Source organism: Paramormyrops kingsleyae, chromosome 2 (genome assembly GCF_048594095.1).
Source record: "Paramormyrops kingsleyae isolate MSU_618 chromosome 2, PKINGS_0.4, whole genome shotgun sequence".
Taxonomy (NCBI): Eukaryota; Metazoa; Chordata; class Actinopteri; order Osteoglossiformes; family Mormyridae; genus Paramormyrops; species Paramormyrops kingsleyae.
Window position 1 is genome coordinate 32,942,804 of NC_132798.1, and position 25,931 is coordinate 32,968,734.

Sequence of the window (25,931 nt, forward strand, 5' to 3'; positions counted from 1 at the left end):
CTCATCCATTCATTTTAACTTACATCAATATTATAATTAAGACAATTAGATATTCTGCAGGTTGAACTGTACTTTAGTGTAATGTTAATTCATTAATGCAAAATTTCCCCTGCCAAAGATCCCGTTTCCCTTCTTAAAAGTATGGAGGTACGTAAAATTACTGAGAGTGGCCGTCGATAACAGGTTTGGCTGCCTGCTATTTCCATAGGACACATTAGTAACGACACAGAGACCACAACACTGGTCTTGAGCAAACCTCTGTCACATGGTGGGGGTTGGAAGAATGTCTAGTGGTTGTGGTATTATATTGTGTTTCATCCACTTCAGTGGTGGTGGGGGGTTGGGTGTCACTGATCTGGAACGACACACCACTGCCCCTGTCCACCCACCTGCAACCAGAAAGATAGCCTGTTATCCATTTCGGCCCATGTGTTACAGGTATCCTCTTGAGACAAAAGGAAAAAAAAAAAAACATTAAATGAAACATTTGTCGTCTGGACCCAGGTACTATAAGATAATTTAAAAATAAACTTCACTTTTTATACCACAGAGCTAGTCTGGCTAGTCACCTAACCCTAACCAGGACCCTACACTTACCAATGACCCTGATCTTGTGATGGCCAAAATGATGCCTCATGAACCATTTGCTGTATTTTTTGACCCCACTAGATGGTGCTCTTGGTTCATTTTGGGGCATCCTGAGAGCCATCTTTTTTTGAACAGACAGCACCATCTAGTGGGGTTGAAAAATACAGCAAATGGTTCATGAAATGCTGTTTTGGTCATCACTACTCTGATCCTAGCCACCTAACCATAACCATAGAAATTTATAAACATCTAGCTGGTCACAGGGCATTTGTAACACAAAACATTTATGCAATTTTCTTTTAATGGCCGAAAAGAACTTCCCAGCCAACAAGATAGACAACACGCTAAGCACCTAATGCTGCACATGCTTGAGAGACCAAGGGTTGCTCTGCGGCTTTACAGCCATCAATGCAATCAAGAAGTCAGAGACAAACAGAAGATGCTCAGGGTAACACGTGGCTCTTGAGTCAAACCGAGATCAAGGGAAGATCAGAGGTGCAGCAGTGAGTCTTAACTATATTGTACATATTTAGCTCAGTATCCAACTACACGCAAACCATTTAAAGCTAATCACTGACAAGAAAGCAGAGCTAGGGGTCAACTTTGTCCAGCAAAGTAAAAGACAGAACATTTCCCATTAAAAGTTTCTTCACAATTGTTCAGAGGCGGTTAACACGGATCATTTTTCCTTCACTGTCACCATGGGAACATCAAAAAGGGTATTATCGTTTAAGATTCAAAAAGTTTATACGAACCATACAAACCACACCAAATTATAAAACTGTACAATTCAATAGGTATATGTAAGGTATTGTTCAGTTGCTGTTCCATCCATCCATCCATCCACTACAGGGTCGAGGGGTGCTGCTCTTTCAACTCTTGATTAAAAACTGAAACGGTTAGGTTAAAAATTTACATTCTCAAAAGCAAAGCCTTGCCAAAAAAATGTAGCCCTTGATATCTTTCACCAAGTTAATAGCCTCAGAAACGTCCTTAGTGGACCTTATCTCCACTTGTCCTAGACATCCAGGTTTAACTTCGGTTGACAAGCTGACAAATACACGAAAAGTGGTTTCTGGCCCTTCAAATAGCTCCAAAAGGCAAAAGCTATCCAGCAAAATAGCAAGCCCCATGCCATCAGTTCCCCATAACCAGCCCTGACAGCACTTACGAGCAGAACACAGAACCCTGTGTGGCCTCCTCACTCAGAGTAAGACGTTAAGTTATTTTCCCAGGAAAGATTTGATATTAAAGGAAGTTATTTATAAGTTCCCATTTTTCCTTTCAGCAGAGTACTCCATATGATTTGGCAATCAACCTGGTGGCTCTGAAGTACTGCAGAATTAATGAACTCCAGTCTGCACTGTGGCTTCAGGGGCAATCAAAGCACGAGTCGGCAGATTCTGCCGGGAAAAGGGGCTTCGCCACTCGGCTAGCAGACCGACCCAGCCAGAGGGGAGCCCCGAGACCGCAGGAAAAGCAGCACTCCTATCAAAGCCTTATCAAATCTTCAAGGAAGGGAACCATCTGCCTCGAGCTTTCCACCGAAATCGGCCAAATCGTCTTCTTCACAGAGAGGTCCCAGGAGCATAAAATGTGAAAGGCAAGAAAAAGGAACAGCCCACCCCCCCAACCCCCCGACCCAGGAGAGGAATGCTGGGCAGCAAACACAGAAGGATGGCCAACTGGTCCTGACGTGAACTCTTAGAAGCGTGAACCATTGTGTGACAGTTGAGAGAGAAGGGGCCCAAATCAAATTTAATGAGAGCATCCTCTCTGCATTTCAGAATCCAAGGCCCCATTTCTGGGCAGCTCATTTTAAAGTCCAGCTCAAGATGAGGATCCGAACTATTCAGCATTAATCAAAATTAATAGGCCCACCCACTCTGCTAATAAACGCTACTTGTTCGGACTGTCTAATAGCTCTCGATAACGTTACCATCGATTACGTCCGGCGCCACGTAGCTTCACGCCACATGCTCACATACATGTCAATAACTCCTAAGTCACTCCGGCTGTGTCATCCTGCTGCTGCTGCAAGAGCTGGATCTTGGTCACCTTCACACCTTCCTCCCACCGTTACATTCACCCATCTGCAGGTGGCTTTACCAGACCAGCTTCTTGTGGGCAGTGGTGACTTAATGGTCAGGGAAGCACATTTCTAATTGAAAGATTGCTGGTTCAAATCCCCGACCAGCAAGGCAGCACTGAGGTACCCTGAGCAAGGTATCAACCCCACGCACTGCTCCCCGGGTGCTGAATTAGCTGCCCCCTGCTATGTCACGATGTCACATATGGGTTAAATGCAGAGGACACATTTTGTTGTTGTCCACTGTGTGCTGTGTCGTGTCAACAATGATCACTGATCACCAAATCTGCTTAAGTATAAAAAGCCAAAAAAACTAACCAAACAGAAGGAAAATAATTATTCTGCATGACCTTTAACATACACTGGTTAAATTTAACAGCTGATCTAGTGCTATGAGGAGAACGCCTGTACCGGCAGGAACCTGTAACGGGATTTCCTCAAACCATCATTAACTTCCTTTTCTAATATATGTTTATAGGCAGATAAAAGCCAGCTCGTGTGTCCACACACTGAGGCATTATTACAGTGGGGGGAGCACACACTCCACAGGCCCCTCCACCATCCCCCCCCCCCCCCTCCTCTTTCTGTCTTTCTCACATATGACCCTTTTAACTCCTTTACTAGATACTTTGGTTAATCATTTTTTTCCAGCACCCCCCCCCCTCCCCAACTTCCCTGCACCAGATTACAAATACTGGCACTGCTCATTTTTTGTTGTGAAATCCGGGAGGAATTTTTTTTTTTTACTAAATTAATACTGAGCCGCATGCCCACCCAAACAAGAGCGTCTCCTCTTGCTCTCTTACCCCCAGACCAAACATACCCTGGATCACTTATGCAAAGCATAAATAATTATGAAGCACCAACCCTTGCAGCATAATCATAATCATCTCTCTGACACAGTCACTGGGGATCGATCAGAGTTCCGTTTTTTTTTAAATTATTATACAATTTTTATTTTATTATACATGTGATGACGACATCAGGCTATTAATGCAGTTTCTGTGCCTTCTCCCTCCAAATAACCGACAATGTAAATCTGAGACTGGCATCCCGTTCAGGGTGTACCCTTGTGCTCCCTGGGGCCGGCTACCAGCCCTCACCAAGATGGACGAATGGATGGATGGATGGATGGATATACAGGCTGTGTCCGAATTCAGGAGCTGCATCCTACGAAAGACACGGTCTAAGTAGCCTTAGTAGGCTGTGTCCTTTCAAAAGTTTGCGCGATGAATCTTGGGATCTGGACAAAAGAATGACACATAACACATTTCTAGGCTGCATTTGAAGGAGCCTCCGAAATGGAACGGCCCTCTCGCACAGCTATGACACGTTCAGTCTTTGAATGCAGCCTTAGAAGGATGCAACCCTTGAATTCGGACACAGCCACACACTGGACAGACAGATGCTGCCCTGTTTAAGCTACCTAAGGAGGATGTTTAATACAAAGAACTATACTCGGCCATATGAGAGGCTTGGACTACTTGGAGCCTTCAGAGGATCTCCGAAGTACACAAAACGGAAGCGTAAGACTCTTACTTCAGCTTTTTTGTCCTTCTTGGGCGTCCTTTTCCTCTCAAGGACACTGGCATTCAGAAAGGCCACACCTCTGTTGTCACACAGGGGTTGAGGGGATGGGTGGGGGGGGGGGCAGGAAGCTGGATTACTTTCACCACGGAAGCCCGATAGCTTTGAAGAGCCCAAAATAGTCAGTGACAACTATGGCATAGATGCTGATAAGATGAAAGCATAACTAACGGAAGCCGTAATACCCAAACTGGCTAGGAGCAAGACTTATCACCCTCTCGGGCCAGTCGGAAACATCACGGAACCAAGCTTAATTACAGATGGGGAGACCGCAGTCACCAAATATGATAAAAAGACACGGGCCAAAGGTGAGCCGGGTCACGAGAACATGCCTTTTACCACCGTGCCAAACTTTCCCAATTAGTTTCTTTGACTGATAAATTATTTTGTGTCGGTGTTTCTGCTCAAGATGACGGCAACAAGGTCACGACAAGAATCCTCCACCAGAATGTGAACTTCTCTGTCCAACGCTGAGAGCTGCAACTCACCAGCAATTTGATCAGTTTCATGAGTAAACAAATGAAAATGATCCAGCTTCCCAGTGGAAAAGGAAGCTCCACTTCTGAATGTGGTTTATATAGGACAGCAGTGACACAGGAAGAGCTCAGTCTATGCTTATTTAGCAGGCAATTTCTATGGCCCTAATTAGAGGGTGACACATTGTACCATCTTTTTCTAGGCACCCCCCCCCCCCCACCATAAATACGCCCCAAGGTCCAAGTCTCTGCTTGTGTGTAGGTATCATCTCCCTTTGTAATGGTATCCCATTTTCGAAAGGAGTATTCCTCTCTGGCCAAACACGGCAGCAGGTCAGGACTGGACCTTCACGGATCCTCGGCTGGGAAGTGCTTAACCCTTTAGACACCAAAGTGCGGGGAGCAAGACCTCTCTCTGCTGACCCGCTACGGTGACTGCTTACTCTATTCTGCTGCACCAGCTTAAAGGGGCAGTCGGCATTCCCTCAAAGTGCACTCTATTCCAAATGCATATCGCATTTGTTGTTTGCAGTTTAGTTTTATGTAACACCATTTCAACCCTGCTGCCTGAAATCAATTAAAGATTCACATATGAGCAGCTGACCATAAGTTTGGGGCCACCTGAAAATTCAAGTTTAAAAAAAAAACAAAACAGACAATATTTAATTACATTAATGAGAAATTGATGTGATGTGAATTTTCGCCAGTGTGAACCCCATCATTTAAAGGCACAGCAAACTCAATTGAAGTGAAGCTTCATTTACTTTCTTAAACGCAAACAGCGATTTTTTTCCACCCAAATGCGAGAGACGGTGAGCCCCTTTAAGGCCTGAGCATCCCAACGTGCCACTTTCATCTCTCCCCAGCGATAACAGGCCCTTTGTTTCAGGTGCTGGGTCATCATTAGCCCAGCTAGCTGAAGGCAAACGCTGACGAGTTTGCAATATTTAGTAAATAAGAATGCTTATCAAGCTTACAGTACAACGAAATGCGTGTAAAGATGAACGACTCTGATCTGCAGTCAACTGGTCTAACCTGCACCCCCCTCCCCCCACCCCCAACTAGGGAGTCCGGTACAGCGGGCTGGAGGGGGGAGCAGCTTCAGCCAAGGCGCCATAAATCTACGCACTCCTCACTTCAAAGGGCTGGTTCTGGTCGTGTCTTCGCTGTTACCGCGCGTGCGCACGCATGCACGCAGGTTTGTAATTATATCTTTGTGGGGACTCGCCATTGATTTCTATGTAGAAAACTCTAATCCTAACATAACTACCTTAATCCCTACCCAGCCCTAACCTTAACCATAAGTAGCCAAACAAAATACGAGACTTTTGACGTTTTTACTTTTTTGACTGCATTAACAGACCTTTGTGGGAACCTGAAAATGGTCCCCACAATGTCAAAAAAATGGGTTTTTATTACATTGTGGGGGACATATAAACCTAATCCACACACACACGCACGCACGCACGCACGTAGACAAGCACACCCCATGTTCACGGCGTGCTGCCTGCCTTTCTTACATGTTTGCTTTTGCAGTGCACTCTCTGGACACACCCATCGGAGAACATAAAACACTGTTCAGAGATGCGGGTGTGTGGGTCGGTGGCAGGCGGCCGGGGGGGTGGGGGTAGTTTCCATAACACAGCACAAAAGAGTAACTCTGCCTCCCAACAACCTATGTCAACTGACGGCTTTCTCAGCCAAAGGAGCCTCCAGGTGCCCAGGAGGGCGGCTGCTGGACCCTCTTTGCACGCTTAGTGGTTCCGTGGTCATTCTCAGCAAACACCTCCATCCATGGTTGCCCACTGATTCACTACTCAGCATCTACACATAGTTTGGGCAGAGTTAAACTCATCTCGACGCATAAGCAGGATGTCACCTTCCTCCATACAGGGGAGAAAGGATCTCAGTGGGATCACATTAGCCTTTGTACACATTCCACTTAGCCTATTAAAATACTCATACTGAAAGATCATGTCCACAGGCACTGGACCACCACTTAAACCTGTGCAGTCTAAGCATCTATGTGGAGGATCTGATAAACAGGTCATCCGCACCTGAAGCACAGACCCTGCACTCAGCCACACCCGGATGTACCATTCATCTGTGTTCCCATTTGGAAAAGGGGAGCCGCCTCTGCTCCCTGCCCCCCGACTCCCCCCACAGCCACACGGAGCACAAATCTCCGATCATCCCAGACAACGAGTTTCTTCTCCTCCTCCTCCGAGGAAGGACAATGGTGGACTCAGCCCATTCCCTGCTGGTTCCTGCCTGTCCACACCCATTCATAGTGAACATGGAAAGGGCCCAGAGTCTCCCCCCGCTGCCAGGTGTGCCTGCTCCCCCCAGCCACCCACCAACTTGCCCAGGCCCAACCCACTTCAGTAAACCCCCCCCGCTGATTAGCTCACACTGTCAGGTCACAGCTGGGCAGCAAACCCCACCCCCCACCCCCCATTCGCACCACAGAAAAGGGGGCCTAAAATCCCAGCCCACCTCCCAAGGAGGGGGTCACTCCACATAAGGAAAGCAGAACCCTCTGCCAGGGACTGTGGAACGTGGTTAACCTGCTAGCAGCATAACCAGAAATGGACCCGGAAGGAGGCCCTGATGAACTCCCATCCAATACAAGCACACACACACACACACAAAAAAAGCCATCTGCAAAGTTCCCTCTTGAAACACACACCCAGTTCCTGCTTTTTCATTCTCTCCATCTCTCTCTCTCTCTCTCTCTCTCTCTCACACACACACACACACACACACACACACACACACACTGCTGTAAAGTTTACGTAGAGCAGGCTTTCTGCACTTCAAACACTGCGCAATCCAAAGACATTTTTAATTTGAGCCGAGTTTGCGGGTTGAAGAGTTCACCCGGGAGAACGGGGGCCGCCTCGCGTTTGAAGACCGTCGACCCATTTCCTAAAAAGTTTACCTCTGCTGCAATGCCTCTGCACTCGCCCTTCCTTTCATTTGCAGCCCTCCCTCCTTCGCTCCCTCTTTAGTCTTAAGTCCCCATGGGTCCTTTCTTCTTTCTATTTCGGTGGGGGCCCAAGCGGTGAAGTTTAATAATGGTCATTTTGCTTCTCATTCAGAGCGGGGTAATTCCGCTCGGCGACGGCTCACTTTGAGCCGAATGACAGAGAGCGCTTCCCAGTGCCCATGGCAACTAGCTCAGTGGGTTCCCAGCCCAAGAAGCCATGATTTCATATTCCGGGGGCCGTGCAGACAAAAACGTGGCTTGCTGAGGGTGGGGGGGGGGGGGGGGTGCCTGGCAGGCAAACCTCAGACGCCCCGCCAGGAAAATCCAGCAAGATAATATTGGCAAGTTGGGGCAAACATGAAAAGGGAATCCATGACAGAGGTTTCATGTTCTGAGCCTCTGATCCCCCCCCCCCCACCAACTTTCCCTCCTTCTCAGAAAGGGGGGGGGGGTGTCCATGATGGGGGGGGGGGGGGGGGGAGGGTTTCTTTTGTGAGCTCGTCCAATCAGATTATTCATAACCTCATACATAGCCCCAACTCAGATGGTTCTCCAGCATAAGCCAAGGCAAAATTTAAGAAAAAAAAAAAAAACTTAAAATCAAGCATAATAACAGGGCACCAATTCCCCAAATGCCAATTAAAAAACTATTACTCTGTCCAAACATCTCTCAAGATGCAGACCCTGACATTCTAAAGATAAAAAGCTCAGTCTCACAAAATCAGGGAGGATTTGTAAAACGGAGAAAGAATTTCACATATAAACAAACAGATTAAGAGGGAAACCATAGCCTATCAAAGCATAATATTCCTGAAATTTTATAAAAGAAAAACAAAGTCCTTCCGTGCCTGCGTTTCATTGGGCAGGTCAGACGAGGGATGATGGGTAATATTTCTTCCATCGGGAAATCGTCACAATCCAGTGACCTGCAGGCCTATTAAGAAAGCTAAGCGCTATCTGTCATTTAGACAATAACCTAACGATTTAAGTGACAGGAAGACCAGTATCCTCCCAACAAGGGGAAGCCTTTAATTTGGAATGTCTCCTACCATCCAATTAAAGAAGGGGAAGCGACCAATGGCACACTCATGCTGAGGGTGGTGCTGTAAATGACCAGACAGTCCATAATAACACCCATACCACCCCCTCCTTGGGCTGCACTCTGACAATAACACCAGGGGGGGGGGGGGGATGGGGGAATTGCATGATGAGTAATGGTAACGTCAAAACTACTTCATGCTGTTCTTCGATTTTCACCGACAACGATGTTGCTGTCATTCCTCAGCCCTTGTACGCGATGACGCCGTACAGACTCCTGTCTGGACAGTGAGCGCCACGTACAAAACCGATGACTGCAGCAGGAAACGGGGGAAAACTATAAAAACAAAGTGAGGAGAACCAACAAAGCTCACTGGTATCCTTTACCCCTGGGAATCAATAGCTATCACTTACTGTGGCTTCCGTGGATTAAGAAGAAGATGATTAAGCTGGAAGCAGCAGACCACATAATTACTAGCGTCTCCGAGTCAAACCTGTTGACGTCTCCATGAATTGAGGCCGGTGTCAGTTTTTTTTGTATTCATGAGGTCACATTGAGGGACTCGCCGCTACTTCCCACACACCTTTGTGTTTCAGAGTCACTTCTGTGATCTGCATTAACTGTAACGCTGTATTAAACCTCTAAATGGTACACAGACATGTTTTTCTTCTTACAATGAGACTGTGGGAGCTTCAACTTAACAATTAACGCGTTTTGCACTGATGGTCTCATCAGTTGCTAAACTGTACCTACATGCACCAACCTTCAGGGAATAGTATCTGCTAAACAGATAAAATCAAATTGAATATAAACCTTACAGTCAGATACTGTTGCTATGCTCAGCAAATAAACATGGCTGAAGACCTAAAGATTGATGATCATTTATGATACGGCTAGAATTTCCATTACGGACTGTGGCACAAGACAAATGCAATCAGATACACAAAGAGGCCCTTTGTTCAGATTCATTAGAACCTCATTCTTAATACCTCAAATATTACAGATTCATTTTGCTACAGGGTTCATATATTAGGGATTTAGAAGACAGCGTTTTATTAGATGTTGAAAAATGTTATACCTAAGCCTGCTCTAGTAACCAAAGAACTGTTTGAAATCTTGATGCTTAAAGCAAAAAGTAAGTTAATAAGTTACTGAGGACAAAACTATTAGGAAGGGCAATGAGGACAGTGTAGTCCCAGGGAAAGCACATTAAGCTGTGCCTAACATCTCTGTTCATGTAGTAACAAAGCTGCCTGTTGATAAACAGTAAAAAGATGAATTAGTTCAGTGACTGAAAAACTATTCAGGAACAATAAGTCACTGCTGCAAAGAGACGGTGTGACAAGCACCCAGAAAGCCGGACGCCGAGCATGACGACGTGCAGGAAACGGGATTCTCTCTTTACAGCCCTCCCTGTGGTTACCGTAACCTCATACGGGGGCGGAGCCCGCAATCCCGCCGCCCTGATGTCATTGGCGGCGCCGTTCACCTTCACTGCAGGTGGACAGGGCTCATCCGGCATCCCGAACGGCACAGCGCGACCCAGAAGACGGCCACAGCGGTTTGGGCTCCTGCGTCATTAAGCTGAACTGATGCTCGGCGGTGACGTGCATCGGCTGCTACACAGGCACCGGACCCCCAGGGGGAGCCGTGCGTGTGATTTATAATTAATACTGACTGATGAGGGTTGGAGCTTCAGGCGTTCCCATGGGGGGGTGGTGGTGGTGGTTAGGGAACACAGCCTGGCAAAAAGGGGAGAATGGAGGAGAAGCAAAAGCCTATAAAGCTGCCCCCTTTTTGCTTGTAACGTTTCTGTGCCACAGAGCTACTCTGCAGCAGTCCTGGCATGAAGGGAACAAAAAAATATATATATTCTCTCTCTCTCTCTCTCTCTCTCATACTGGCCACACCCACTTCCCTACAGCCCCACCCATTTCCCAATGACCACACCCACTTTGACAGCCCCATCCCCCATTCCACCAAAACCAAACCAGCCCACACATTCCCCAGCTTGTCAAAGGCTGATGTAATTGGAAGACCCGACTTGTCACTGAGATGAAAGGCTCAAGGGGGGTGCGGGGGGGGGCAGTGATGATGGTGGGGGTGTCGCCACCGCCCAAAGTGTCAGTCGGGCTGGCGTGACTCTCGAAAGAGAAGGCATCACGCTGGCAACACAACAAAGCAGACGGGGGCCCATTGGCCCAGGTTCCGGACATGTCCGAAAGGGCCATGAGGAGCTGTCCAGTGAGGCTGCCATGTGGCGGGTGTGTGTGGTGTGTGTGTGTGTGTGTGTGTGTGTGTGTGTGTGTTCACATTCCATCTAAGCATTAACAGGCATAAACACACCAAACAGCATAGAACTGTGTACCACACTGTATGGGAGGCACATGACATGGAGCCCCAAAGAGAATGACAGGGAAATAACAGCCCCCCCCCCACCCCCACCCCCACCACACACACACAAACACACACACACACACACACACACACACACATACCTGAACTACAGCCCTGAGGGCTACACAGGGAAGGAGTTCGTCTATCGGTCACCCCCCCCACAAAATGGCAGTGACCGGCATTTCACTGCATCTCGCCATGTCTCACCTTCATCCGTTCTCTGGCTCCACCCCCCCACCGCTAGACGCCGGGAGACATAGAAGCAGCTTCACAAAGGGGGCCCGAGTCCTTCCCACCCACCCCTCTGAGTAAATAAGACGGGCGTCACGAGCCTGTGTGTGGGTGTGTGGGGCGGCGAGGGGTGGGGGTGGAAAGTTCAGGCAGGGGCCAGGATGGACAGAGACGCCGAGGATGACCGGCCCATCCCTATTTGGGCCACGGGGGCCAGACCGGGCCTTCTGGCAACAGCCCCCAGCTGCGCCGCTCCCCGCCGGAGCCATCGGGGGCCACAATAGGCTCTCCCCCTAATTAGAGCCATGTCCACAGAGAGGGAACACTCCCCTAATGCACCTGAAAAGCATGACCTCAGCAAACGCAAAAAACACCCCACAGTATTCCACCTTTCCTTACCTTTGGGTGCTTTCATGCTCGCAGTTTTAAGCCATTTACAAGAAGGGATTCCAATTAAGGCTCACAGTTAATAAGACAATGGGACTCTTCCAGTCAGTCAGGCTCATTAGCCCTTAACAGTCCACTACCTGCTAACTCATTTACTCGGATGTCCTTACACTGTTTGTGCAATAAATGCATTCATTTCCTGACCATCACAATTAAATCAAATTTATGACTGTGGTTTCACATTTGCAAAAGGAAACATTTGTGGTATTATTACTGTTACTGAAAAAATTATGGTCGGGCCATAAAAACGATTCCATTTGCAGTCCTCGGTCCTCCACACAATTCTTTAATCACAAAGAGCTGGCCTCTTTCTGTCACAATACACACAATAAATGAGATTACAGCTCCGGTATCATCGGCGGGGGGGGGGGGGGCACAGAACGCCTTAATAAAAAATGAGCCGATAACTTTGCGCAACTCTCACAACCTGATCATAAATCTGTATCCTGGCAACTGAGCTGGGAGCTGCTGTATGACCTCTCGGGAGACGAGGCGAGCGGGACGAACACGCACACCTGCTCCACTGGCTGAGCCCAGCCGAGCCGGTCCTTCTGGCCAGACGGTGCAGCTGATATTCGATGGGATTGGTTCTGTAATTGCCGGGATCCGCGTCTGTTGAGCAGGGAGGGGAGGGGCGGTAGCTAACCCGCTCGCCCCGCCATTTTGGCCCCAGGCCCACGGTCCCCCCGGCGGCAGTCACGTACGGAGGGGGCAGCTCAGGCCTCCTTAATTCCCCGCACAATTCACCAGCGATGACATTCTGCCGTCCTTTAACAAGGCAAACGATAAAAAGCCAGCTTGGGGTGCCCATCATAAGGATCGAGTGTTTTTATTGTGCTGACCCAGTCTAGTGTCCAGGGGCAGGATCACTTTCTATAAGCCCCCCCCCCCCCATAGTCATCACGTGCCATCAAGTAATTTCTCTACATACTTTAGAGTCACATTTGTCTTGGGAGGAATGCCCAAATGCTTTTCAACTTTCTAAACATCACAATAAATAAAGTTTGTCCCGCTGCCAGCTAGCCTCATAGCTAATAAGGCGAACTGTGTGTTTATTACCAGGCACATCCCATTTATCCAACTGGACCTCACTTTCTGGTTAGACTCAGAACTTGAGTAGTTCTAATAAAAATTCTGAGGAGTTCTCAAATCCTTTCCCACCAAATCACTTTAGATCGCCACCTGGAAGCCCTACTGAGAACATTCCTGTTTCAACTGCTGAGATTATTAACAATCAGAGGAGTTCAACAACATTTCTGTACCTCCTGCACGTTGTCTGTTAGAATAAGTGAGCCTTACCTTTCCCAGAACCGTGAGACAACTGGGGTCCAGTTCTGGCTGCTCCAGTTTGACCACCCCTACCCAGCCGTATTCGTAGAGGTCTTCCTCGTCGTTGTTGTTACAGAGCCCTAACGGGTGCATCTGGAACAGACATGGGGGAGAGATTTTACTTGTGAGAAGAGGTTCCCTCCCGCCAGACCTAGACTGTCTCTCCGAAAAGGTGAGAACAAAAGGAGGTCCTAGTCAACATTATGTCAGTGAATTAATTGAACAGCACATTTCCAAAAGTCACTCGGTGCATTTTTTATTGTTTTTGAGGTGAGAGCCAACGCTTGGCTCCCTCGTCATGTTACAGTATTGGGAACCAAAACCCATTCATGGAAATCAATGAAAACTTCTGTTAAATATCCAAAAGTCACTAAATCCACAGAAATAGTACTTACTAATGAACTTATGCCGTCCATGAATTTTGGAAATTTGCTCTTCAATTGCTAATAACACAGCTCCACAAAGATAAAATCAGCGCCTCATTAAGGCACCGGCATACTAATAAGGGCTACATGGAAACGGTCATGCTTTGCGTTAAACGTAAATGATTTCTTATAATTAGAATTATTTTTCCCATTTACACTTTAGGGACAGTGTGGCCTTGTTCCATTTCGGTGCAGGAACATCAACACCTCTTAGGGCCTCTGATTGGATTGAAGCGCCGAACTTAAATAAATAAATAAAATTAGAGAAAGACTTTGAGGTCCGCTCTTCAAACACATACCAATCATAGTCTATCAGAATATCTTAAGTGGCTCTTTATCCACTAGGCTGCTAAATTACCCAGAGATTCGGCACAAAGCGGACAGAGAGCACAGAGGATTGTCTGGAAAGAAGATTAGCAGCGAGGATCGCAGACAGCGAAAATGCTGACTCACTCTGGCTGAGAAGTAGGGCCACTATAATTAGAGATAAGAGTATACACGTTAGGTTATTTTACTTAATTTGAATCTTTACTTCGCATGATCTGAAAGATGGCTGTGTAAATAAGACAAGAGGTCAGAAATTTAATCCAAGGGCAGTTTCTTCTCCCCTTTGCAGGCATTTAACAGGAGTGGTCTAAAAAGTTAGTTTTAATTAGCTGCCATGAGGATTAGGCTGCAGGCTTTGTTCGTCTTGAGCACTTTTACAAAACGGGGAGGGGGGGGTAGTTTTAAATTAATTGTTCTACTGCAATGTTCTCAATTATTCTACAGCAAAACTGAAGTTCACTGGCTCCGTGATGTCTCCAGCCAACGCACAATGGCCGATCAGGGCCCTATGAAAACTGAAGCACACTGTCACGACAGAACATTACTGCCAGCATAATGCTCTAGCCGTAAACGTCGCGGTTTTAAAACCCAATGCTGTCTTTGTTTAATCAATTAGCAATATGCCATGTTGGCATTTCCAGTGTCCAGGCTCAAGGACCTCAGTGAGAGCAGAAAAAAGTCCCCAGTACATGTCATTTCAACCCTTTCAGCACACAATGCAGCACAATAGGCAGACTGATTATGCATTAGATTTGCCATGGATGGCATTCCTTCATCATTCAACATGTGGTAGATAAAGAAGCAGGTAATTTTGCCCCAAATTGTTCAAACTGGATTAGAGCTTCTGAAAGAAGATTAATGGTTAAGGCCTGGCCTGCTTAGTCCAAGGCCATCCCTTCCCACACTGGGGGGGGGGGGGGGGGGGTGATGTCTCCCTACTTGCATTAACTGTTGCTGAACTGACCTGCTTGCATTTATTGGATTAGCCCAGTGACCATACAATCCCCATCCATTCGCCCCCTCACAGATGCCCCCTCTCCAAATGACCCCTTTACCCCCCCTTTTCCTCCCTTGCCCTATTCTGACCAGCTTGAACTATTTTTAGGTGTGCAAGGGGATCAACCGAAATAAACAAATAAAAAATCCCCCAATTATCTTCTCAGTCACAGACAAACTGGGACCGGGGGGGGGCGGGCACAGGGTATCATGGGAAATTCTATGACTAAATCCCTATACATTGTATGAGATTAAATCACTACAATGATTCTAAAATGGATGGGGAGGATTAAGAAAATGTATTGATGATCATTTCTTTGAAGGACATCTGTTGACCAAACAGATAGATGTGACATGTTTTTCTGTGGGCACCGATATTTTTTTTGGTTTTAATTTACTTAAAAACTGATGGTCATATTTACACTTACATTTATTTATTTATTTAGCAGCTGTTTAGTCCAAAGCCACTTAGAAATACAGATCACGATCAGCTACCACTCCTGGGGTTAGGGGCCTGGTTCAAAGGCCTCAACCAAGCATTGGGATTTGAAGCCCTGGTTATGGGCACAGATACCTGACCTGTTGTGCTAAAACTGGCAATCTGGACACGAGCAAACACTTCTTTCCATCTAGCAATTGCAGTGTCACACAGATTCGGGGCGTCTTCATAGACTGGGTGACGTCCCGCTTCGGTGATGTGGTCCATACTTTTCTATAATTTTGAGTTGGAAAGACAGGAAGTTGCTTCAATGGAGTGTGGCAACTTCAGCCAGTGACCTCCATGGAACAGCAGCATCTTCAACAGCACGATGGCTTTTACTTCACTGGAGAACATTTGCTTTATGCCGGACCACGGAAGTGCGTGCTGGAGACCAGGCAAACGGACGGCCTTTGGGCCAAGCGTGGAGGCCCCTTTTGAAAGCCATGCCCACTGCGCTCAAGGAAAACGGGCAAACGGGGAGACAAAAATCAGAGCTGACAATTCTCCGCAACGTTACCATTTCAGGGGTTTGAGGAGCAAACGAACAAACTTCTCTCACGTTAGAAAAATAAACCTGTCGGGTCCCACAGGTGACAGTTATGGGCTTCAGTCATCATGGCTAACCAGCTATTTTGGTCCATTTAACTGTTAAAAGCAAAATATACTGAGGTTCATTGTTTTATTCGGAATGAAAGCATGATTGGGCAGCATGATTCCGCCATCACATCACATTCCAGCAAGACCCCCACAAAATTATTTTATTGGTTGATTGGGCTAATGTAATAATTTACACCTGAGATGTAGTGTATTTTTGTTCCTTTTTTAACTTTAAATTTGCAAGTGCATGTATTAAAATGTGATTTAGATAGAAATGAAAAAAAAAACTGTACCACAGTCAAAGATTAGATTGAAATGGATCCCGAAGAACTGGCCATTTCAGAAGCATTTTCTATTTGCTGTGGACAGACCATCATTTTTCTGAAGACGAGCCTTCTGTCATGCTGGAAAGCACTACCACACAATTCTGCTGTGCTCCTGTTCACATTCTACAGCCCAATTTTGGGTGTAGAAACCAAATGTTACAAAGGCAAATCAATTCTGCTAAAAATCGGTTTTCCACACAAATCCACTAACCAGCCTTCTATTCAAAGGGTGAAGCAAAAGAAGAATATAAGATTCATTCAGAAGTTGCAGAATTATCCCGATATTCCACGTTTCCTCATTCCCACCATCTCTCTCACGCCCGCGCACGCACCAGTCACAGGAGGGTTCTGGTGGAGTTGGCCTCCCGATGAACAAAAAGCCACATAGAAAGTGACTGTAAGGTGACCTTCGGCTTAAAATCCATACCGACGTGGAAGTCAGCCTGTGCCCAGAATACACACACTAGCTTTTTGTCTTCAAATTGGTCCAGTTGGGTTTTTGTGATCACTTTTTTCTTTTCTTTTTCTTAATAAGGCTACTGCAGCATCTTGTATTTTGTTCGACTGTCAGCTGGGATTTGGAGCAATCAGGTTTAGGGATGGGCTCGGGGTGAGGGGAGCGCAAGGCTCCGCATTTCTGAGAACAGGGTTGCCAGCGTTCCCATCTACTGTGCTAAGCTCCCATCTCTAGAGGGCGCCGGTGCTGGGGCTGGCTGGCAGGACAGGGGACCTGGGCTGCGGTGGCAGCCCGCGCTGTGTTTTCACATGGATATCGTATTACGCAGGCGACGCGCTCAATGAAATCACAGGTGGGATCTCAGCTATGCTTGTAATAATAGGATCGACAATCACCAATAGGCACTCTTCTGTCTGCAGATCTGTCAGAGAAAAACAAACAAGGAGGGCGAAAATACTGCGAGCACAGGTGTGTATGTGTGTGTGTGAGTGTGTGTGTGTTACACATGCTTCCAGTCAATACAGTGGACCAGACAAACTTTCTTATGGTTTAGAAAATGATCCATTTCAATGGTGCGGTTCAGTTTGAACATAAAGGAAATGTTTGCGAATCCATCAGCCAAGCTGCAAAACGGCTGTTATAATGGGAGCCGGGGGTCAATTCCCCGACCGCGCAGATGCCCGGAAGCAGCCATTTACACATGCATAAGAATTATCAAGAAAAAAAAAATGAAAGAACAACTCTTCTTTGATAAGTGTTAACTTGTAGTAGCACATTTTTGGTTACTCCTTTCCAGATACCAAACAGTTCATCTTCTTTGGAATAAGGAAAGTGTGAACAGTCAGTTTTTAACCAAACAAAACTGATACATGCAGCTGCTAACATTACAGGGATGCATTTGATAAAATTAACCTATTATGTTTGTTAGCCCATGCTAGCCCCCCTCCAGAAACAACCCCCCAAAGGCTGAGCCGATCTGGGTTTATAACAGGATCAAAACAGGCACACTTTGGAGAGCTCTTTCCAGAATCCCTCTCAGAGGAAATCAAAATGCGAGTCACACCAGCCATACCACTTCTTTTCAGTCAGCAGAACAATTCACTGAGCCTTTGATCATCTCAACAACTACTTCAACCTCCCTACCAACCCCTCCCCTAGTTACGGACACCCCACCCCCAAATTTCCAACATGCCCCCCTTCCATGTTTGTCCACCACATGCTACACTGCCCTTGTTGGAAAATGGCTCAGCAGAACTTTGCACAAGGAACTTCACAAATTACAAGTAGTGGCAGCTTACAAACCGGAAGGATGATTTCTACCAACCACACTATCAAGGTGATTCTGCAGCTCAAGCTGTGGTCTACAGTTTGAACAAGAAAGCAAACTAAAAAAGCTTTATGGAACAATCTAAATACCCAAATGTCTAAGCCCTCCAAAGAAGACGTGCCTGAAGTCTTGAAGCACTCAGACTCCAAACTGCTTTTTCCACAACAATGAAGTTGCAGCAGTTAAGCATCACACAAGATATTTATTTGGAGAATGAGAGACTTCATCCTCCACAGTTTCCTTCTCTTTCTTGTCATACTGACAATGGAAACATGATCGGAGAACAAGAGACCCCCCCCACCGAGGGACATTCCCCAAACAGCCCAGGCATATCAGAAAACAGAGAGCTCATATTTGCATCCGTATGCCCAGTGCTGTTTGGAAGGAGCAGTAGACGATCCAGCTTTCTATGCCCCCCCCCCCATCCCCAACACCCATAAATTGTATGTTTGCTGTGGATCACAGACCACAAAAATGGAGGCAAGATCTTAGGCATGTTGAGGGCATTCCTGTATCTTGATGAAATGCCACAAAATGAGCCGGGGGGGGGGGGTTGAAACCCCGGGGGGTTTACAGCTGGCACAAATCTCCTGCATATGACGCCAAGCCCCCATACACTCATAGCAAAATCCAGTCAAAAACTAAAAACACACACCTTTGCACGCTGGTAGTTCATGCACTTTCAAGAGACATTTACCTGTTGCATAGAACGGCCAACGGCTGGCAGCTCACCATCTGACTGCTTTAAGGAGGAGGGCAGGTCAGATCAGTTGAATTAGGATATACAGATAAATAGCTACTATTCCAAGTTATATCATCATCATACTGGAGAGAAATCATGTGACTTAGGCTCTCCATCAGGCAGGTTCTAGCACCAACCTTAACGTCACGGAAACGCAACGGTAACATCAGACTCATGGGTCCTTCCATTTGGTTCCAGGGTTCAGAGACCTGCAGTCAGAAATCCTGCCAACGCCTCCAGCCAGGAAGAGAGGCCGACCCTAATCTTTGGTCCTCTACGCTACCGAAAGCACTCTTGGGCTAGAGACTGTAGAACGTATCTGCCGATAATATAGTTTGCTGCCACGGAGAAGGTAGGAAAATATTTGATCTAAGCCACAAGTGAGCCCCTTGGGGCTTTAACCACTTAAGAGTCTGGACCCTGACCACAAGACTCAAAGCAGCTTTCAAAACCAGGCCCAGTGCTGGGTGCAGCACCTCTCCCTCAGCCCCAGGCCCAGGCCAATGAAAGAACAAGCCTCCACATTCCCTGTTCTGCCTATAGATGAAAATCGTAATGCCCACAGCAATTAGCCTCCCGACTTCACGGTTTAAATTTCTTGGGAGCATTGTTTCAGAATGGGGCGGGGGGGGGGGGGTGTAAAAAAAAATAAATTAATGACCCGTCATTTTGCCCGATTATTTTACAGAATTTAGCCTGTTACAAAAAAGATGACTATATTCCAAGAAAAGTTGTCAACATCATTAAAGTCAAAACATAGTTGAATTCATGAGAGGAGAACAATGGTAAGCTAATATTTACAGGAGGGTCTGACTTAGTCAACAGCAAATTACAGTTTATAACTATTGACTTTATTAGTAAAACATTTTATGACTGCAAATAGCAGCTAGTTAGAGATTAGGTATCATACTTAGCTAAGAGTATGACTTAACACGTTTATTATTAGATCAAACACCCAAACCGCTTCCAGACTCCAGGCTTCCATCACACATCACAGAGGAACAGCAGCTGTAACAAATCTGAGGACTGCTTCAGTTTCATTGAGTCTTCATACCATTAAAGTCCTCTTCTGCTGGCGGCGTTTTGAACTGACAGAGCCGCCTATAAATTACAGGATTATGGTGCAAGGTCAACACTGGCACACGTTACAGTTACATAGGAGAAATCCCATCAGCCCCGAACAGGCAGGTGTGTGCATGCAGGCCCGATAATTCATGGCTAACTAACTACATTTCAGAAATTAATGTCTGCAGTCATCCTTAGGGTTTCTCCTTGATGAGATCCTAAAGAATGTCAAGACATAAATCAATCAATCTGAGCAGAGATCCAAGGAGAGTGACATTGCGAGGGACTTTAATTGTGTTTATTTTATGGGTTTGGGGTTATGTTGGCTGCATTGTTGCAGCGTTGAGATTCCCTCATGCGATACACAAGGACAGAAGGCAACAAAGGTTCAGCTCTGTTGGGTAATCCTTGGAAGCCTATTCAACTACATGCTCCTGGCAGTTAAATCCTTCCTCGAGCATCGGAGTTAGCAGGTGTGGAGTGCGTGGATAATGCTTGCCACTAAGGAACACCCCTTCAAAATGACTGCCAGAGTACAAGGTTTTAATGCGAGTCACGTCATAGACCAATGACCGTAGACCACTGACCTTTGTGCAAAGTTGTTGTGGGATTTGCCACCTGGGAGTATTTCTTGTCTATGAAATACCAGAATTGGATTGGCTGTGGGAAGCCCTTGCCAGATTTCACCCCTCATGGCTCAACACAGATTTTTGAACCTTCTCCTGTGGTCTGAGCCATAGGCTTCACCAAATCCCCAGGCACTGTATTTAATCTACCCCAAAGCCAGAGAGCAACGGTGGACAGTTGCTGAGCTTGTGCCGCATGTGGACTGCAAGGCATGGTGGCAACACAAAAGTGATGGCCGACAAGTGAAAAACTGAACGTGGATATGAGAATAAGAAATCGCTGATTCAGTGACCATCCCTGACAAATTCCCGGGGCAAAAGTGATGTGATACTGATCACAATGTGAATTTATTTAATTTACTTTTTAAAACCCTCTCCCAGTTCCCCAAGTGCTGGAAATAGCTTCAAAGGGGCTGCTAGCTTTCAAGGGGGGGGAGATACAATTACACCAAAGCAGCTGGAAAAGCCTCACAGGTGGAAACAACATTCACTGTGTAATATTATCTTATAAAAGGTCCTGCTGACTCCTCCCCACCATCCACCCCCACCCCAAAAAGGAAAACTTATCTTCTGTCCCCTGCGCAGGGAAAACCAAGAGGAGCCACAAGGATGCCCAATGGAGGAAGGTCATTGTCAGCTACCAGCTATACTAACCCTGTGCAAAACTCCACAATGAAAAAGATGGTAAAATGGACTGACGGCTTATGTAATGGGGGTTGCATTTGTGTGCAGGCTGGAGTGCGAGGCCATCGCTTCGGATTAGCCTGGGCATTCGCTGTCCGATTCCCAGCAGGAAACACGCCAACGTCAGACGAGCCCCCAGATTTGTAAGTGGTAAAGGCAGGAGGGAAGTGCACCCTGTCTGAATGGCACAGTGGAGCAGACAAGGAGCCAAGGACATTAAGTAGGGGCCATGTTGGGGGCGACTCATCCAGAGAAAGCTTGCGGCTCCGACCAAAGTCTTTTGGAAGGGTGCCTCTGTATGGTGCTCATGGTAACCATGTAAACAAATACGGGTCACCATTTCAGGAGGACACCCGGACAGGCCACCCAATACCATGAAAATATCCCCAAAGGTATGGCAGACCTCTGGAATTGACAGCTTTAATGCCAGGGCAAAGGCTACACAGGATCTGGAAACAGTAGAAGGCTTTCCAGGGTCCTGATTGGCAATGTCAATGGTGTGTAAAATACCAGGGTCGGGTTTAGAGGTGCAATCCCATGATGTGCAGACCCAGGAGAGTGGGAATGCTAGATGAGGCAGATCGTGGAACATTGTATAGTGCTTTCCAAGGTCGACGGACAGCATTTTGTGATTATATTGTCACAATGAGCCAGAGATCTCAAAGAGTTTCAAAGAGATTGCAATGAAAAACCTTGTTCTGGGGTACAACACCAAGTCCCTTCTTAAACTGGAGATTTTCAATTTCTCATCTTCCTACCCAGATCTTGCAAGGCTTCCATTTCATCTATGCATCACATGCAGTTGTTAAAATCATCAACAGCAGAATGATAGTCAAGACTGTTACAAACATGTTTAAACAGAAAAAAAATCTATATACATTTTTATACGGTCAAATGAATTGCAGTTGGGAATGTGCCCCAGCAGTGGTGCTCCTTTGAAGTTCCAATGCGTGTGTAAATGAGGAGGCCCTGTCAGAACATGACGGACACTTAATGAAGGTGAAGGTCCAGGACAGCGGCTCCAGAGTGTGGAACGCACTTTACCGAAAAGCATGCCACACTGGGAAGAGCAGAGTCATCAACATATCACCTCAAAAAGGGGGGGGGGACTTTTAAGTACCCTCTCTCCTTTTGAACATGGTGCCTTGGAGAAGCCCACCCGCTCTCCTCTTGGAAAGCCCCCAGGGTTGCGGAATGCAGTACAAGCCACCGCCCCCTCTGCTGGAATGTGATTAGAGCACGGCCCCGCCAGGGGCTCCCAGCCGGAGGAATGGGAAGTATGGGCAAGAGGTGGGGGGGGGGGGAGGGGGGCATCAAAGTACGGTAATAGAGGGAAACTCGTGGGCACTGGCAAGAAAGTCCAACCCTCGTGCAAACCAGTTACATATATCCGATTATCTGATACACCCCCAATCGGGGGGGGGGGGGGCTGTAGGCCTGGTAACTAAGGAAACAGGGGATTTCACACATAACGATACAATAGCTCTTAATAAAATGACTGCCTCTTAATCGTGAGCAAAGCATACAAGAGCATGATGCACCTTAACTGCTACAAGCTAATTAACGCCTGTGAAAGAAGAAACAAATACTTCCACGACATGCAGTCAAACATCAGCCATAACCAGCATAAACACCCCTTGTACAGTGACCCACATAAGTGCCAAACCACTGAGCAAGCTTACAGACATAAACCATCAGACTTCCCCGGTCAACGTCATCCATGCCGGTTCAGAGGCCCATAACAGCCCATAATTTCTCACTGACAGCCTTTTGCCGAGACATGGTGTCATCCACATGCAACCCACATACACGGCGTGATCTCATATCCTGTCATGGCATCTCCAGGACCCCAATGACACACGGAGCCTAACCTTCTAATGTCAGACCCACAGAGACAGGCAGATAAACTGAGGGTGGAAACCACCTGTGACCTTGATGGAAAGCAGCAGAGGGGATTCCAGGTGCTCGTACCCTCCAGCCTTATAGGGGACACGGATGCTGTCCCTCAAGCATATTTTTAAATGAAGCATAAAAGACGGATTTATGGACCCCTGGTAACTCATCGAGGGGATTCCAGCACACATTTCTGAATAAACAGTAAGTAATAGGACTCGCATTTGGTTATAGACCAATTAGACACGACATTAAAACCACTGATAGGTGATGTGAATGACATTGATCATCTTATTACAGCGGCTCCTGTCAAGGGTGCCATGATATATTAAGAAAGTGAACGTGGTCCAAGGAAGGCCAATGGGGTTAATGGGCCCCCATGATTCACTGTGTGCATGGGGAGTGAAGGTTAGCCTGTATGGTTCGATCCCACAGGAGAGCTACTGCAGCACAAATTGCTGAAAAAAAAATCAATGATAGTTATGGATATGAAAGGTGTGAGAACACACAGTGCATCACAGCTTGCTGTGTATGGGGCTGTGTAGCTGTCGACCGGTCAGAGTGCTCCTGTCCACCACTGAAAGTGCCTACAATGGGCAAATGAGATCAGAACTGGACCATGGGGCAAGGGGAGACGGTGGCCTAGTCGAGGGAGTCTGGTTTTCGGTTACATCATGTGAACAGCTGGGCGTACATGCATTTTGTACCTGGGGAAGAGATGCATTATGGGAAGACGGCAAGCTGGCAGAGGCAGTGTGATGCTCTGGGCAATGTTCTGCTGGGAAACCTTGGGTCCTGGCGTTCATGTGGATGTTACTTTGACACATACAACCTGCCTAGACATTGTTACAGACCAAGTACAGTGGTACCTCGACCCACAAACAGTCCTATTCACAAACGAATCGGGTTATGAACCAGATGTCCGAAGATTTTTTGTATGGGTTCGTGAACCGTGTTTCAGGCTGTGAACACACAAACATCCCCCAAAAGCGCCCCAAAGAACCACCCAAAACACATTAAGTGTACATTACGCCCAAGAACGGTGTGGAATGTATAAAAAACTTGTTGTAGATGTATGTCTTTACTATATCTCTTTAGAGGTCGAATATCTGAAAGAAAGAAAAAAAAAAAAAAAAAGAGAGAGAGAATGTTCTATTATAGCGGTACCTTTCAGTGATTGATAAACATGGTTGTGATGGTTTTTAACAGTCACATATCAATACATAAAATTACAGTACTTCATTAATAGCAAAAACTCCCATTTAAGTGTTACATTCTCCATTCACACATAGTGGCAACTGCGTATTGTTTGTTTACAGTACAAAGAAGTTCATCGCCACACAACACGTGGCATCACGAAATGTACATAAATTTTAGGCATATGAAAATAATGTACAGTATAATAAAAAAATCACTTTTTTGAAATTACTGTATTGTTTTTGACTGTTACTCAGTCTTTTAATGTTAATTGTTTAGTTTTTTTGGGGGGATGTTTTGTGGTTCTTTTCCGTGTTTTGGCGTCTTGAGCGACCGGCCCACCAACAAGCGTATGCTCAGTTGTGTATTGGTCCGCCTTCTGTAAACATATGTTCTCTCTTTCCCTTTTTTGCTCTTTAAGGTTATTTTAATTTAAGTCTATATTCTTGGTCACAGAAAAACATAATTTTTTAAAAATTCAGTGTTTGAGGTTTGAACAAATTTGTATTTACATTATTATAAATGGGAAAAATTGAGTCAGGTCACGAACTTTTCGGGTCGTGAACAGAGTCCTCAAACGAATTAAGTTTTTGAGCAAAGTTATTACTGTACAGTCCTTCATATCAACAGTATTCCCTGATGGCAATGGCCTCTTTCAGCAGGATAATGTGCCCTGTCACACTGCAAAAATTGTTGAGGAATGATTCGAGGAACATGAAAAATAGTTCAAGGTGTTGACTTGGCCTCCAAATTCCCCAGATCTCAGTCTGATCAAACATCTGTGGGATGTGCTGGACAAACATGTCCTATCCATGGACGCCCCACCTCGCAACTTTCAGGACTTAAAGGATCTGCTGCTAACATCTTGGTGCCAGATACCACAGGACACCTTCAGAGGTCTTGCAGAGTCCATGCCTCGACAGGTCAGAGCTGTTTTGATGGCACAAGAGCAACTTATGCAATATTAGGCTGGTGGATTTAGCATTATGGCTGACTGCTGCATTTCTGAACATCAGCATTATTCGTTTCTCTGGGTGTGCCTCATCACCAGCTGGCAGGTTCACTTTAAGTCCCCTTTGTTTAGCTCTGGGTGTCTCATACCTCCAGCCCCCACCACTCTCTGAGAGGCCAGGGCCATTTACGCCCAGCTTAGGTTTCCTCCTGTGCAGCCTTGTTTTATTTAGGATATGGCTATGGGTCCCGTTGTTATACAGGAGGAAGCGAGCACCTGCAGTGGACAGTCTGGAGCAGCCCGCTGAAGTGGGTGGGTAGGTAGGTAGGATGGCGCATGCATCGACTATGAAAGAGGTACTGGATAAGCCATAAGAGGTACTGGATAAGCCATAAGAGGTACTGGATAAGCCATAGCACCTCAGAGGCAGAGTGGCTCACACCAAGAGCTGGGGGTTTGAATCTCACTGCTCTACACGTGTAGCGTTTGCATGTTCGGAGTCGGTCCAGACATGCATTTTGGCCAATAGTTGTCTCTAATTTGCTAGTAGTGTGAGCCCTGTGACTGAGAGTCATCCCATCCAGGGTGAACCCGATGCTGCCTGGGTTGGGCTCCAGAACACCTCATGACCCTGGACTAGAATTACGATTGGAAAATAGATAGA

At 46.5% G+C, this 25,931-nt stretch overlaps 1 protein-coding gene across 4 annotated transcripts in view; it reads right to left on the bottom strand.

Moving 5' to 3' along the window:
• Window positions 1-25,931, bottom strand: part of znrf3 (zinc and ring finger 3) — a 58,499-nt gene that overhangs the window by 12,781 nt on the left and 19,787 nt on the right. For all 4 annotated transcript variants that reach the window (XM_023812352.2, XM_023812351.2, XM_023812350.2 and 1 more), the window contains exon 2: window positions 13,143-13,265. In XM_023812352.2, coding sequence (XP_023668120.2) covers window positions 13,143-13,265 — 123 coding nt within the window. The remainder of the gene's footprint in view (window positions 1-13,142; window positions 13,266-25,931) is intronic.